This window comes from Labeo rohita, chromosome 9 (genome assembly GCF_022985175.1).
Source record: "Labeo rohita strain BAU-BD-2019 chromosome 9, IGBB_LRoh.1.0, whole genome shotgun sequence".
NCBI classification, from domain to species: Eukaryota; Metazoa; Chordata; class Actinopteri; order Cypriniformes; family Cyprinidae; genus Labeo; species Labeo rohita.
In genome coordinates, this window is record NC_066877.1 from 7664614 (window position 1) to 7680370 (window position 15757).

Here is a 15757-nt window from a genome sequence, read left to right on the forward strand (position 1 = left end):
ACAACATCTCTCAGGCTCAGAGACGTTTCAGTTGCCATGGAGATGGAGGGAAAGGGTCTGGATATCGGCACTGATTTCCTGGTATGACTTGAAATACAAGCTATCCTTTATATTTAATCATTTGGGAATATTTCAGTTAAGCTCAGTGTAAGTATGATATTAAAGGGAAAGTTCACTTTGAAGCTGCATTTAAACTACATTTTGGAAGTTCGAGCTCACAGGCACCAAATCAGTCCACTATATGGAGAGAAATCCTGAAATATTTTTATCAAAAAACTTAATTTCTTATTGACTGAAGAAAGAAAGACATGAACATCTTGGATAACAAGGGGGTTAGTAAATTGTCTGTAAATGTTTGTTCTGGAAGTGAACTAATCCTTTAAAGCATGATCACAAAAACCGGGATTCACTTTATTTTCACTTTCAGGCATATCTAAGTAATTTTGGGTATTACAAATTATCAGCTATGCACAGAAACTCTAATATATCCTATAAATAGCTTCATAACATTACAGTTGAACCATGGATGTCACATGGACTATTTTAACGATGTCCTTACTACCTTTCTGGGCCTTGAATGTGTCAGTTGCATTGCTGTCTATGAAGTCAGAAAGCTCAACATATCTACATTTTAGTTCTGAAGATGAATGAAGGTCTTACAGGTTTGGAACAACATGAGGGTGAGGAATTAATGACAGAATTGGGTGAACTGTCGCTTTAATGTAAATCGAATGTTTGGTCTTTGGGGACTAGATCTGCTGAGTCGCTTCTTCTAAATGTTGGGATCACAAAATTAAAAGAAAAGGTCGCTGCTCCTAAAGATAGGTAGATCCCCTGTAGCAGATCTAGGCAGGTGGTGCTGGGGAGGTGGTGGGATAAGATGAGGACACGCATGGCGTGCAGACATAGCATTCATTGAATTTGTCCTGGGTATATAGGTAAACGGTAAAGAGTATGTGAATCCGATTGGCTGAGAACACTGAACTGAATTAACCAATTAGAATGCAAGTAGTTTTATGGCTGAATTATATGTATACTGTATATACTAATGAGATGAGCTGACATTCACAGAATTCAGGTCTTTGTTCTTTGTGCATGAGCCGGCAGTCAGGATTCACTGACTCAGCCAAAGCTGCAGATTGACAGGCATGCTACAAATAATGATTAATGAGAATCTGCTGAAAAAAGTTATTGATTAAAAAAAACGATCGTGGGATTTTAAAACTCAATATTGGAAGGTTTAAACAAAGATCACAGTTAATCGGAAAATCGATGTCTTTGCCCAGCCCTAGCAGCATATCAATGCGGTTGGCATTGCCTGTCAGAGTCTCAGGTGGTGAGGGAGGAAATGTGGCTTGAGCTCCACTCTAGACTTGATTCTGTTCTTTAAAAAACACACTGCCACAACACAGTCTGACACTAACTGCAGATTTGGGAAATGATATGGAGGCCTGATTTGAGGCTTGTGGAGAAGTTGTTCGGTGGGGTTTATGTGGGTATGAGTGGGTTGAAGAGGCCCAAGACAATCGGAGGCTGTGCAGTTAACCTTTAACAGAATTAACAGGGACTTTGAACTGGAACTCAAAGAAGCTAATCCAGATAGTCACAACCATCTACTAATACTGGACCAGATCCCTCAATCGCATACATACATCATTGTACACACATGATTTGATTTTGTCCTAGGGACACAAGTGAGTCATTTTACATTAATTTTTATAATGGGAATCTGTTGACACATTTTTACCATTGCATAGTATATTCAGCCGAGTCCTAACTGTATTGTAAGAGGCAATGCATATAGTAAATATTTTTATAACTTCTTTAAATCTGTCCCTAATGTTCTAGATGAAGATAAACTAACGGCATTATGTTTTGGCCCACTGCACTCATTTCTCGGGTTTATTACCCTTCACAGCTCTGAACGAAAGAATAGTCACTCTGAAAACCTCACCACATCATGCTGAGGATTATATTTCACGTGCTATGTTTGCATTGTAAGCAATATAATCACTTTCATCCTAAGTCACCTGCTGAAGTAATCCTCCCAAGCGCCAAATATGCACTTTCTTTTATGCCGCTTTGGTGAGAACACATCTGCCAAGAAAAGTAATGTAAAATGCATAAGCTCAAGGTAGATTTTCTTTCAAGTTTTGCCTGTTAGCGTGTCCCAGTTTGGTCCTGATTTACAGAACAGCTCTGTTGGCCATTTAGATAAGCTGCCTTGGTTTTTCAATTAAAGGAATGGTTCACTCAGAAGATAAATTCTGTCATTTACTCTCCAAATGTGTGTGACTTTCATTCATCTGTGGAATACAAAAGAAGATGTTGAAGAATATCTTGGCCACTTTTTGTAGCATAATGAATGTTTGGTGAATGATACATTCATGAATTGAACTGACACAGCTCAAATAAGTGGCCCATAATGCAGTGGTTAAAAGGTTAGTTCACTTCCAGAATAAAAATTTCGGGATAATTTACACACCCCCATGTCAATCAAGATGTTCATGTCTTTCTTTTTTATCAGCTGGAAAGAAATTAAGGTTTTTGAGGAAAACATTCCAGGATTTTTCTCCATGTAGTGGATTTTAATGGTGGCCAGCGGGTTGAAGGTCCAAATTGCAGTTTCAGTCCAGCTTCAAAAGGCTCTACACGATCCCAGCCAAGGAATAAGGGTCTTACCTAGTGAAACAATCTGCCGTTTTCTTAAAAAAAAAAAAGTTTATATAATTTTTAACCACAAATGCTGATCTTTCACTAGCTCTGTAATGTGCGTCTATGATTTTATGCATTAAGTAATCACGTTTGGAAAGGTCATGTGCAGTTTGTTCTTCGTCTGTGTACTTCTGTTCCAAAAAAAGGTAGGGTAGGGTGAAAAACTTCTAAATGTTCTGACATCATTGTTTTAACCTTTTTTTGTAAAGGGTGTTTGACTTTCTTTGCACATTCGCTTTGTAAACACTGGGTCTGTACTTTCCCCACGTCATGTGTGACCGAGCATTTGTGGTTAAAAAGTATATAAATGTTTTGTTTTTTTGAAAATGACTGATTGTTTTACTAGATAAGACCCTTATTCCTCAGCTGGGGTCATGAAGAGCCCTTTGAAGCTGCATTGACACTGCAACTTGGACCTTCAACCCATTGACCCCCTTTGAAGTTCACTATATAGAGAAAAATCCTGGAATGTTTTCGTTAAAAACCTTAATTTCTTTTCGACTAAAAAAGGAAGTTCCTAGATAGTCCTAGACATTAAAAATTCAGGAGCTCTTAATGGAACTAAATGTCATGAAAATCATTCAGATTTAATGTTCCTTTCTTTTTCTTCTTTTTTTTTTTTTTTTTTTAATAAGTTTTTTAATAAGAAAATGGTTCTTGATTCTCAGCCTTAGTAATTAGGATGCAATGTGTAATGCTCAGGAAGTTGTTACTATTGAGACTTCATTGTGCTTTCCGGTTGCCTTTTTATTACCTGTTTGCAACTTCAGTCTCTAAGCCCCGTCTCTCTTTTTATCTGTCTGTAGGAGATAAAGATGGCAGTAAAGTGACCACAGTGGTGGCGACCCCTGGACAGGGACCTGACCGGCCGCAGGAGGTCAGCTACACTGACACCAAGGTCATCGGGAATGGCTCTTTTGGCGTGGTCTATCAGGCCAAACTCTGTGACTCAGGAGAACTGGTGGCCATTAAGAAAGTCCTTCAGGACAAGCGATTTAAGGTAAGACTGAGACATTCATCCCTTCTCGGTCCCTTGGCTGTATATAATGCTTTGGAGCTCAGATTTTTTTCTTAAGACCAGCTCAGGCTCTCTCATCAGAGTGCTTTTGACTCTGTTCCTATATCCCTATTTTTTTTAATGTCTGTTCTTTGAACAATTCCTTTATTTCTGTTCTTCAGTGTTACAGCTATCCTTTTATCTTTCATCTCTGTTATCTTACATTTGATCTCATTCCTTATTGTTTAACTTTTCTCTTAAATCTGTTTTAGCTGAACTCCATACTGATGTGCTCATACAGGCGTAATAAGTGAAATACTGTTTCCTAACCAGATACAATGCTAAGTTGTAGCGACATTTGCCTATCCACTCTGAACATGAAACTGCTGCTTGACAAGACACAACAACAGCAATTCGGAAGATATCCAGTGTTCAGTATATAGTTATGAGAAGCAGGGTTTTGAATTAAATTTCACAGCTGTTAGGCGATAAACATATACTGCCATACTGAAATTATGTTAGAGAAACCATATTAGTGACAGTCCTGCATTCGATGAGTAGACTTTGCTGTTTAATCTGGAGTAGAAGTGCACCTAAGTAAGAATGAAGGGTTAGATGACAGGCGTCATCGCTTTCACATATTGCAGCAGAAAAGTATGATTGACAGGAGAAGGATGTCACCCTTCCTGTGAGAGCGACACATAAATGCTGTTGTGCTGAGAGTGACTGTAAGATCCGATGGTGGTGTAAATGAAATCTAGGTCACTCACGTCAACGAGCGATTTTTGCTAGTGTGAAAAAGTTGACCTCGTCTCGCTGTGACAGCGACCAGCGTGGATGAGCCATGTCCGTCAGAGCTGCAGAGCATCCATGTGGTGTGTGTGAGACAGGATATGGTCACATATGAAGGACAGCGACCTGACAGAGATATTGACAATGTGTTCTGGTGTGTGTTTTGTCTGTGAAGCTGTAAGCCCTTTCCATTGTCAGTTTGTCGGGTCTCCTAGGCTGATAGAGGCTTTCTGTATAGGCATCATTTTAAGTCATCATTGGCATGTTTTCAACTGGAAGTTTGTTTCAAACTGTACAGGCATGATTATGCTGCCTTCTGGGCAAATTCTTTGTATTTTGAAGTAGAAGGCCTGTAAAAAAAATCTATTCAAGATAACAGATTAACCTAGTGAAATGTCAATTCTAAATTTGTAGTTCATTCAGTAGTAAGAAGTATGGTCCCATTTTATATTAGGTGTTCTTAACTAATATGTACTTGCTTCAGAAAGTAAGTGCAATGTACTTATTGTGTTCATATTGTATTACAAAGCACTTTTGCTGCTATTGAGGTGGGATACGGGTAAGGTTAGGCACAGTTTTGGTGGTATGCTGGGTTAAACACAGCCCAGCTCGGGTTATTTGGCAACCCAGCACTGGTTGAGTTAAATGTTTTTACCAAACATGCTGGGTTTTATTTAAGTCAACTATTGTTTAAAAATGATTATATTGCCAGTGTAGGGGAGTAACTATTTGCTTGTAACGGAATTATGTAATTTAGTTTCAATTAGTTACAGTTACTGAGAAAACATGTGTAATTAAATTACAGTTACTTTTGAAAATGTTAATGATTACAAAGGGGGTTACATCTGAATTTTTTTCACACACACCCACATACAGATTTAATTGACTTTTTCAAAATTGCATTGACTGCTCTAAAATTAAACACCAATGTTTCAGGAGTTTAGGACACAGAATAGGACACATGCTTATTCTTAACTGTTTTATTTCCTATTTGGGTTTATGCATACTTTATTTTTTTAAGATTGATTTTTTTTTCCCCCAAGGCATTGTTAGATGCCAGTGTTTCCTGTCATAATTAGGCAAACATTCGATTTCGAAACCAGTGTCATAGCTGTTAAACTATTTCTTGTTATGATTTCAAATCTGTATTTAACCTCAGAATGATCTCAAAGTAAATAAGAAATGTTAAGCCTGAATTTGTGGTGGCTGTGCTTTAACTTAAATTATTACACGGCTCTGTAGAATGCTTGATTCTGATTGGTCAGTCATGACATTCCAAGGTATGTTATTCCCTGATAACAACTGGTGAAACCTAAAAACTTCATCCGGGCAACTTAAGCCGGCGCTATATATAGTTTTTCTTGGTGGAAGCTTTGCGTTTGGTTAGCTAATAAAGTATTAAAACTCAATTCAATATTATGTGTACAATTTCTTAATTCTGTCAACTTGTCACTCGCTAGCAACTGATTTCTTCATGGAATCTTTTTGCGTTCAAATATTTCAACTCAGATCAGTGTTTTGTGTCTAATTATTTACTTTTGTGGCAAGCAGCTGTGTAATAAGTGGGATAATGTATATTCAGCCAGTTGTTATTGCAAAATAAAGATTTATATTATCCCTTACTTATTATAATCTTAATTCAAGTGATAAAGTCTGACAGTAATCATTGTTGAGCTACTGTAAGGTTAACTGGTGCCTGGTTTGAATCTTTTAAAATGGTTAACAGTTGAAAAAATTAGAAATTTACAAAAGTACATCACTGTACATCACAATATTGAAGTTGGTCGCAAGTTCCAGTTCACGCAAACATGCTAACACCAATCTCTGTTGAAATCAGTCGCAAGCCAAAAAACAATAGGTCATGCTCACTAATATTTACCAAGCAAAGTTTGGTAAACTTATCTTGAGAGACTAAAGAGTTTTTTTTAGAGAGTTTTTTTTCTCTAAGCTGCCACCTGTTGTTTCGGAAAATAGTGCAAAACATGTCAAGTATAAACACCCCTTGAACGCTGTGAGGTGCGTGCGTCATCTATGAAGCTGCACGTGATACTCGTGCTGTTATTTCTGTCATTTCTTTCCATCTTCCTTTCAATGGAGTTTGCTCCCTCTCCTGCTCAAAGCTCTTCCGAGAGAGGATCTGTATGTGTGAAGTGTGTCAGTATCTGTAGGAGTGTTTATCTGTATGACCTTCACCCTGCAACAAAAACACACATGTATATACATGATATTAGCATGTGAGAACAGTCCTACTATTCATTATCCCACAAGCACAAACTTCTTACTTTGACGTCAGTGGATATTTGCGTTATTAGCATATGTATAAAATAAAGAAAACATCCATATGCTGATTTTTTCAGCAGAAGCCAGTAATCAACACTGTTTTTAGGTTACGCAAATGCTTTTGTGATGTAATAGTGCAGCTGAAGTGATGTAATAGGGGCTTTTCAGAGGAATCAATCATTTTCCATGAAGTGATTGTGTTCTTGGCCATGTGTGCTTGAAGCAAAGGTACTGTTTGCTTTCTCCTCATCCAACTACAACTGTAATAGAGAGATGCGCCATAAACAGTAGCTAAAATATTCTATTTTTCTATCTGTTTATTTTAGCCATGATATTTTTCAGCCTCTCATTAAGATGGCATGACAAGACACGGGATGCCACAAAACGTACACTGAAAGATGTGAAAATGAACAAAGCGCGATCTGTGAGATCACAGAATAAGAACTGTTGAACTGTTGAGAGAGGTCATCATTTAGTTGATTGGAGCCCAGTGTGACAGACGCTGGCTGTAGTGGATGAAGTTGTGTGTGTAAATGGAGCGGCCTGATGAGAGTGACTGTATGCAGAGTTGGCAGTGACTAGTGTGTTCACAAATTACCACCCACCATGTGATTGTGAAGGAGTTACAGGCTAACAGAGTCACACACACACACAAGAACAAAGTTTGATTCCACACCCCTTTCTCTGTCCCCCCAGGTTGCTTTTCACAACTTCACTGTCGCAATGCCAGAATTCAGTATCAGTAATTTCACAATTATTTATACTATAGCAAAAACAAATATTATACTCACAACTTTAAATTTTACATCTTAAAAAATTATATTACTATAAAGTTTACAATAAATTTAGAACATGCATTCTCATATTTTCCTATTTATGTTTACATTGCTTCAGTCAATTTTCAAGTAGAAAGTAACTGATAACTACAAAAATGAAAGAATTAAATTAAGAGCACTTTCTTGTCAATAATATACAGCAGCAAGTCAATTAGGCTGCAATTACGGTAAATTGTATGACTACTACTGGTGTAACAGTACACAGATGTCATGGTTCGGTATGTACCTCAGCTTGAGGGTCACGGTTCGGTACAAAAGAAAAAAACAAATGTACTATGCTAGGTTTCTTTTCATTTATTTTAAACAGACAGTTAGTACAAATTACAATTTGTTCCACCTACATGTGAAAATACTAAATATTATATCAAATGAATGTCATATATAGGCTATAAAATCTGCAGTACATATATACATAAAAGGAATAAATACTTGAAATATTTTTAATTTAGCTAACTTATAGACAAGGGGAAAAAAACGGTGCGAACTGTAATGTAGCTTATATTTGCTGAGTTTCAGTTCAGTTTTGTGACAGAAAGGAAACTCAAATGACAGAAAGCGACATCCTATTTGTTTTTTAAGTTGATTTTGCTGGTATGAGGAAAGCTGAACAAACACAAAACATATCAGTTCCAGGCTTCTAGCATTGCTTACTTGACAGCGCAGTTGGTACTTTATCCAAGTAAAATACAGTGAACCAAAAGTCAGCTTGCGCACCTCACTGTGTCACCGTTAGAATGCAACTGAAGTTTAAAGCCTATAATTAACATAATAAGTTTAGCATTTGGATGCATCGCAAATATGGAAATGTTAGGGAATATTTGGATTTGTGCCGAATGAGAGAGTCGCGGGGAAGCAACAAGTTTATGTATGTGCGATCTCCGACAATGCGATCTCCGACTTCTCTCTCTCTCTCTGCGTGCATTTGTGTGCATCAGTTAAAGCAGCGCATTAATATAGAACAGTGATAGAACGGTAAACTGACTTGGAACTACCTGTGCATTAAACAGTTTTACTGTACAGACAGACCATGGAATAATCACGATTCATCGCATACAAAATAAAAGTTTGAGTTTACCTAATATATGTGTGTGGACTGTGTGTAATTATTATGTATATATAAATACACACAAATGAATGTATATATTTAAGAGAAATATGTTATTTATGTACAAAATATTTTATTTATATATAAATTATATAATAGTTATAATACATATACTTGTAAATATTTCTTAAATATATACATGAATGTGTTTGTATTTATATATACATAATAATTACACAGTACACACACATATATTAGGCAAACTCAAACTTTTGTTTTGTATGCGATTAATCTCGATTAATTGTTTGACAGCCTTAGTGGACACAGCCATCCTACAATGATAAAAATCCATGCACTCTTTTTTTTAATCCACGAAAAGTCATTTTGATTTTCTGAGCAGTGTGACATCATACTGATCAAGCCCTACCCACGACCTCTGACAGACTGTCCCATATTAGCATATTTCTGCCCTTAACTAGTCATATGCTGTCTGGCATATTCTCTGTGCTCATAGTGGCAACTCTCATAAGCAAAGCAGGTGTTTTGTAGTTAGATGTAAAAGTGAACATAAGAGTCTTCATTTTCTCCTGACAACCGAATTCGCAACCGAATACACAAAAAACGGAAGATAGGGGCGGGGTAAGCAGTAGCTCATTATCATTTGAAGAGACATGCACCAAAACGGGTCGTTGTGAACAGAGCTTTTTTTGACAAGGTAAAAAGGGTGTGGTTTTATATGACCATTGAGGAATTTTAACCAAAGTTTTTGCAGACATTTAATGAAGACCCTAAAGAATCAAACCAACTTGTGAAAAGTGACCACTATAACCAAGACCACCTTTTCAAGTAGACTTAGTTTTGTCAGTTTGCTTCACACCAAACAAACCAAACTCTAAGGTCAAACAGACACTGAATGTATTTGCCCTGCTATTTTCCAAAGTGACCGTGACCCTGACTAAACAAATCCTCAGAAGCCTTAAAGTTGTATCAGATATGAAGTCTTCCTGTATTTAATGCCCCGGCGTCATCTTCTTCTGCTCTCATTGTAAACAGAGGAAGCTTCTCTCTCAGGCACACACCATGTGGGTGGTTCTTTAAATAAAATTGTTGATTAGCCAGTTTCTCTCATGGAAGCCAGATGACACTGGTTGTTATGGTTACGGGCCATTTCAGTAGCTCTATTTTGGTCTATTATTCTGGTCAGATGTGGGTCAGAAACTGACCCAAGTCCTCTGAGCGAGGAACTCTCGAGGACTTTATTTGTTGCTATGTGTGTGTTTTATTTGAATGGCACTTCACATATATCAGTCGTTCTTACAGTTCTATTTCAGCAGGTTATTATTGGAATACATTAATGAATAAATGTAGAATGAATTTTTTCTCTACTGTTTTATCAAGTTGCCTAATTTTAAAACTTGAGTCTTATTTCACTTCTTTCTTGTTTTTGTTAAATCACAAGCCTTCAAAGGGACATCAATGATCCCATATGGCATCTTTGCAGTTTTTACACTTTTTCTGTAATGAGCGTATCTGATTTAAATACGGTAAAATGTGTTAAACTGAGCTCAGATTACTGCTATTGCTGAGTACTGTGCTCTACTAGCAGCTGAAAGTGTTAATAACTTATCAGACTGATTTCTTGTTTGTGTTTTCTTGCAGAACCGTGAGCTTCAGATCATGAGAAAACTGGACCACTGCAACATTGTGCGTCTGCGTTACTTCTTCTACTCCAGTGGAGATAAGGCAAGTGTCTCTGTTATATCGCTTCATCTTATGTTTAATCTCACAGTACATCACGGCATGTTTTTATGCCGTTATGCTGCCCTTTTCAGTGCTGTTTGTCTGAACTAGAACATTGCGAATATATAGTAAATATTAACAGTGTACTTGCAGTGAATTTTTTTGTGATATAAAATTAAGCGACATCATGTTGCAATAATTTTAGAGTGACTTTTTTTTTTTTTTAGCTGTGAATTTTTTTCTTAAAAACATGATGAGCGATGTTCCAACTGCAAAATCCAACTCTGATTTGAACAATGACAAAAAAAAAAAAAAAGTTTATGTGAACTGTTTTAAGTTCACTTAAATTAGAAGTTATTTTTTGAAGTCTAATAAATGTTCAGATTGATAGCTCTTAATTGTACTGTAATGTTGAATGGCTATAGTCAGTGGTTAAATATTAGTAAAAAAAAAAATTCTAGAGACATCAGTAATAATGGTATCAGTGATAAAAAAAAAAGATGCCATTAAACAAATATATATACACTACCGTTCAAAAGTTTGGGGTCAGTAAGACTTGTAATAGTCTTTAAAGAAGTCTCTTATGCTTATCAAGGCTGCATTTATTTGATTAAAAATATAGAAAAAAAACAGTAATATTGCAAAATGTTTTTACAATATAAAATAATGTTTTTTATTTTAACATATTTTAAAATGGAATTTATTCCTGTGATGAAAAGCTGAATTTTTATCAGCTGTTACTCCAGTCTTAAGTGTCACATGATCCTTCAGAAATCATTCTAATATGCAGATTTATTAGAATGATCAGTGTTGGATAATATCAACAGTTGTGCTGCCAAATTTTTTTGGAACCTGTGATTTTTTTTTTTCAGGATTCTTTCATGAATAACAAGTTCAAAAATACAGTGTTTATTCAAAATATAAATATTTTATAACAATGTAAATTATTTATTATTAACTTTTAATAAACTTTTAAACTTTTGAACGGTAGTGTATATATATATAAAAAAAAAAATATATATATATATATATATATATATATATATATATATATATATGTTTTTTCTACATTAATTTAAACATTTAATGTGAAATTATTGCAATATAAAAGTATATTTAAAAACTTTAATGTTAGAAGGGATTAATCGCGATTAATTTTAGAAAAAATGTGTGATTAATTAGATTTTTTTAATTGATTGACAGCACTAATAAAAATATACATTTAAAAGAATGGGAGAACCATTTTAATTAGATTTTACTGTATTTTGAGTATTTCAATAGATATTTTCAGTGTACTTTTAGAGAAAATGCATAAATATCAAAATATAAACACTACCGTTCAAAAGTTTGCGGTCAGTAATTTTAAAAATGTTTTTTAAAGAAATCTCTTATACTCACTAAGACATATATTTGATTAAAAAAAAAATGTAAGAACAGTAATATTGTGAAATATTATTAAAATAATTTCTTTTAAAACATCATTTATTTCTGTGATGGAAAACATCATTTTCAAATTTTCAGCATCATTACTCTTCAGTGTCACACTGAATTTGCTGATTTGCTGCTCAAGAAACATTTATTATTATTATTATTATTATTATTATTATCAGTGTTGAAAACAATAATTTTATATTATTATTATTATAATTATTATTATCATTTTCAGTGTTGAAAACAATAATTTTGTGGAAACAGTGATATCTTTTTTCAGGATGCTTTCATTAATAGACAGAATTTATTAAAAACAATAAAAGAAATCTTTTTCAACATTATAAATGTTTTTTCTGTGTCTTTTGATCAATTTAATGCATCCTTGTTGAGTAAAATTATTTCTTAAAAAAACCTTATTGACTCTAAACTTTTTAATGGTAAGGTATATGTATTAAATATAGAGAAAAAACTATAGTATGTGACCCTGGACCACAAAACCAGTCATAAGTCGCTTGGGTATATTTGTAGCAATAGCCAAAAAATACACTATGGGTCAAAATGATCAAAGTTTCTTTCATGCCAAAAATGATTAGGATATTAAGTAAAAATCATATTCCATGAAGATATTTTGTAAATTTACTGCCATAAATATATCAAAACTTAATTTATGTTAATAATATGCATTGCTAAGAACTTCATTTAAACAACAAAGGGGATTTTCTCAATATTTTGATGTTTTTGCACCCACAGATTCCAGATTTTCAAATTGTTGCATCTCGACCAAATATTTATTCAGCTTTCAGATGAAGTATACATCTCAATTAAAATAAAATGACCCTCATGGCTGGTTTTGTGGTCCAGGTTCACATATATATTATAATACTATAATAAGATTTTTTAACTATACCACCCAGCCCAACAATCGGCCATGCATCGGCCATGCATCTCTGTTTGTTAATCTCTAATGGAGTCTAATGGTGCCCAGATGCTGACCTGAGAGAAATCGACTCTGAGAACTTGTGCCCATGTGATTATCTGCTTTATCTGCTGGGCATATATAGACCTAACACACTCTGACTGATATTAAGAGACACACACACATAAATACTGTCAACACTGCAGCATCGCCTGACCACCAACCACACATCCACCTCTCCGTCTTCCTTGGTCTCGTTTATATCACACATCGTATACACAGACCTTTCCGACCTCTCGCCCACACCCATGACTTTGCAAAAACGCCTGACCACCATTTTTTTCTTCTCTGAGAAACACGCTTTTGAAATGTCAGTAGCTGGTTTCCGCTCACACGCCCACACGCTCGCCCCGGCCCCTCTGTAACCCAGAATCACAGAGCACCGGGGTAAAGGCTGACAGGCAGTGCATGGAGAACAGGTCCATAAAATAATTTAAAAAATCTAGAAAACTGGAACAAGGGCTGAAGGGGAGGGAAGAGAGAGAGATGATGAATGGTGTAAACAGACGGCCGTGTCCATGACGCTAATGATATGGCAACAGTCCACTTACAGAGAACAAACCCTTGACATCTGACCATCATCACTTTTATGTTAAAGGCCACTAGCTGTACTAAACTGGTGTGTTTTACCAAAAGCATCGTTAGCCAGCTATGGTCCCTGTATTTCCATAGTTTCAAACAAATGTTTCCAAAACAGCATCTCACAGTTGTTAAATCACAGCTCTTGACCTGTGGTTAGAAGCATAGTTTTTTGATAATATGGCATGTGGACTTCATGCTTATGCTTTTGTGCACAATAAGCTAGCTAACGTGCAGTACATACAATATTAACCATTCATAAAAGATGAATCACTGTCTGGCTATCTGAGATTTCAGTATGGGGATAGGATCATGATTTTCAGCAGCATTGCAGCGTACCATGAGTGCGTACTAGCATTGTTTCTTGCTTTTGGCATCTGATTGAGCACTTGGACACTGAAACGATGACGTGTGATGTCATAACTAGGGGTGTTGAAACTAATCGTTGCATCGATCCATCGCGATGCAGACGTGGACGATTCTGCAATAAACCATAATCGATTATAGCCTACTGACGTCAATCGCATATGCACTTGTCACGCGAGTATTAAAAATGCGCCCAGTATTTTTAAATCTGAGATCTAGGCACATTTTGGAGAATGCATGCCATGCACACATCTGAATCACAAACGCAGAGAACCACGGTGCGGATCCCCGCCCTGCGTCCGTTCTTGAACCGTTCTGTGCATTTCCACTGCAGAAAAGGCAGTTACAAACCGGAACTGACTTCTCTTTCACATCTTGCTACCAATATGCACAAAATTACATCAGTATCCTCCTAAACACAGCAGTTTTCGCATGTGTAACAGTATTTTTAGACCTACCTGCGGTCGGTGTTAAAGAGACAGCAGCCTAATAAACGTGCTGACTGTCATTAAAGAAGTTCACTTCCAGAACAAAAATTTACGGATAATTTACTCACCCCCATGCCATTCAAGATGTTCATGTCTTTCTTTTTTTCAGTTGTAAAGAAAGTATGTTTTTTTGTGGAAAACATTTCAGAAATGTTCTCCATATAGGACTTCTATGGTGCCCCTGAGTTTGAACTTCCAAAATGCAGTTTAAATGCAGCTTCAGAGAGCTCTAAATGTACTATACTTTTATATACTTTTCAACCTCAAATGCTCATCTTGTCTAGCTAGTTCAATAGAGTCAAGGTATGTCGAAAAACTCCCATCTCATTTTCTTTTCCAACTTCAAAATTGCCTTACATCGCTGTTTTAACTTTTTTTTTAAAGGGTGTTTGATCTTCTTTGCATGTTCACTTTGTAAACACTGGGTCAGTACTTCTGCAGCGATGTAGGATGATTTTAAAGTTGGAGGAGAAAATGAGATGGAAGTTTTTCGACCTAACCTAACTGTCTTGAATACAGAGAGTTCAGGCAGAGCTAGACAACACAAGCATTTGAGATAAAAATTATATAAATTGTAATTTTGTTTTAGAAAATAACCAATCGTTTCGCTAGATAAGACCCTTCTTCCTTGCCTGAGATCCTTTAGAGCCCTTTGAAGCTGCATTTAAACTGCATTTTGGAAGTTCAAAATCACTGGCACCATAGAAGTCCACTACATGGAGAAAAATCCTGTAATGTTTTCTTTACAGATGAAAAAAGACATGAACATCTTGGATGACAAGGGGGTGGGTAAATTATCTGTAAATGTTTGTTCTGGAAGTGAACTACTCCTTTAATGACAGTCAAAGAACAAAAGAAAATCATCTTTTATAACTTTAATGGTATTTTATTTATGAAAAGTAGACTTTTGATTTCTGCTATTCATTTGTTTGTTTGTCCCTAATTGTTTTTGCTTTGGTTTTTTTTGTTAAAACCATTGCTAAAAGTTCCTCTTGTAGTGTTCTGTATGCTTTGTAAAAAAGACACGGAATAAATATGTTTGACATCTAAATGTTTTTTTTAACCTTATTCATTTTATTTTTCAATGCAAAAGTAAGCTTATGGGCAAAACTTCTGGTTCATTAACCGCTGTAGGGAAATAACGAAAAGAATAACAACGTGCAGTAAAAGTAAAACTGTTTGCACTACAAACCAGTGTGTTTATAATTAAGATAATAGTTTAAAATAATATGGTAAGACGCACCAGTTTGCAATATCAAGCAGCAAAACCAGCTGTTTTGTAGAGCTAAAAATATCTGAAAGTAGATGCTAGACCCATTAAATTTACAAATGGCCGCACCCGCGTATGGGAAAAATAAGGTGGACAGGAATCGAAACCAGGGATCGATAAGAATAAGAATTGGAATCTAAATTAGAATCGATGAAATTTAAACGATACCCAATCCTAGTCATAACAGTAATATCTTTCATTCTATTTAAATATACATTGTATCAATTTATTTCAAAAAAGTG

General features: G+C 35.6%; 1 protein-coding gene across 2 annotated transcripts in view; it reads left to right on the forward strand.

Moving 5' to 3' along the window:
• Positions 1-15757, forward strand: part of gsk3ba (glycogen synthase kinase 3 beta, genome duplicate a) — a 62140-nt gene that overhangs the window by 20959 nt on the left and 25424 nt on the right. For both annotated transcript variants that reach the window (XM_051118875.1, XM_051118876.1), the window contains exons 2-3: positions 3522-3715; positions 10325-10408. In XM_051118875.1, the coding sequence (XP_050974832.1) occupies positions 3522-3715; positions 10325-10408 (278 nt within the window). The remainder of the gene's footprint in view (positions 1-3521; positions 3716-10324; positions 10409-15757) is intronic.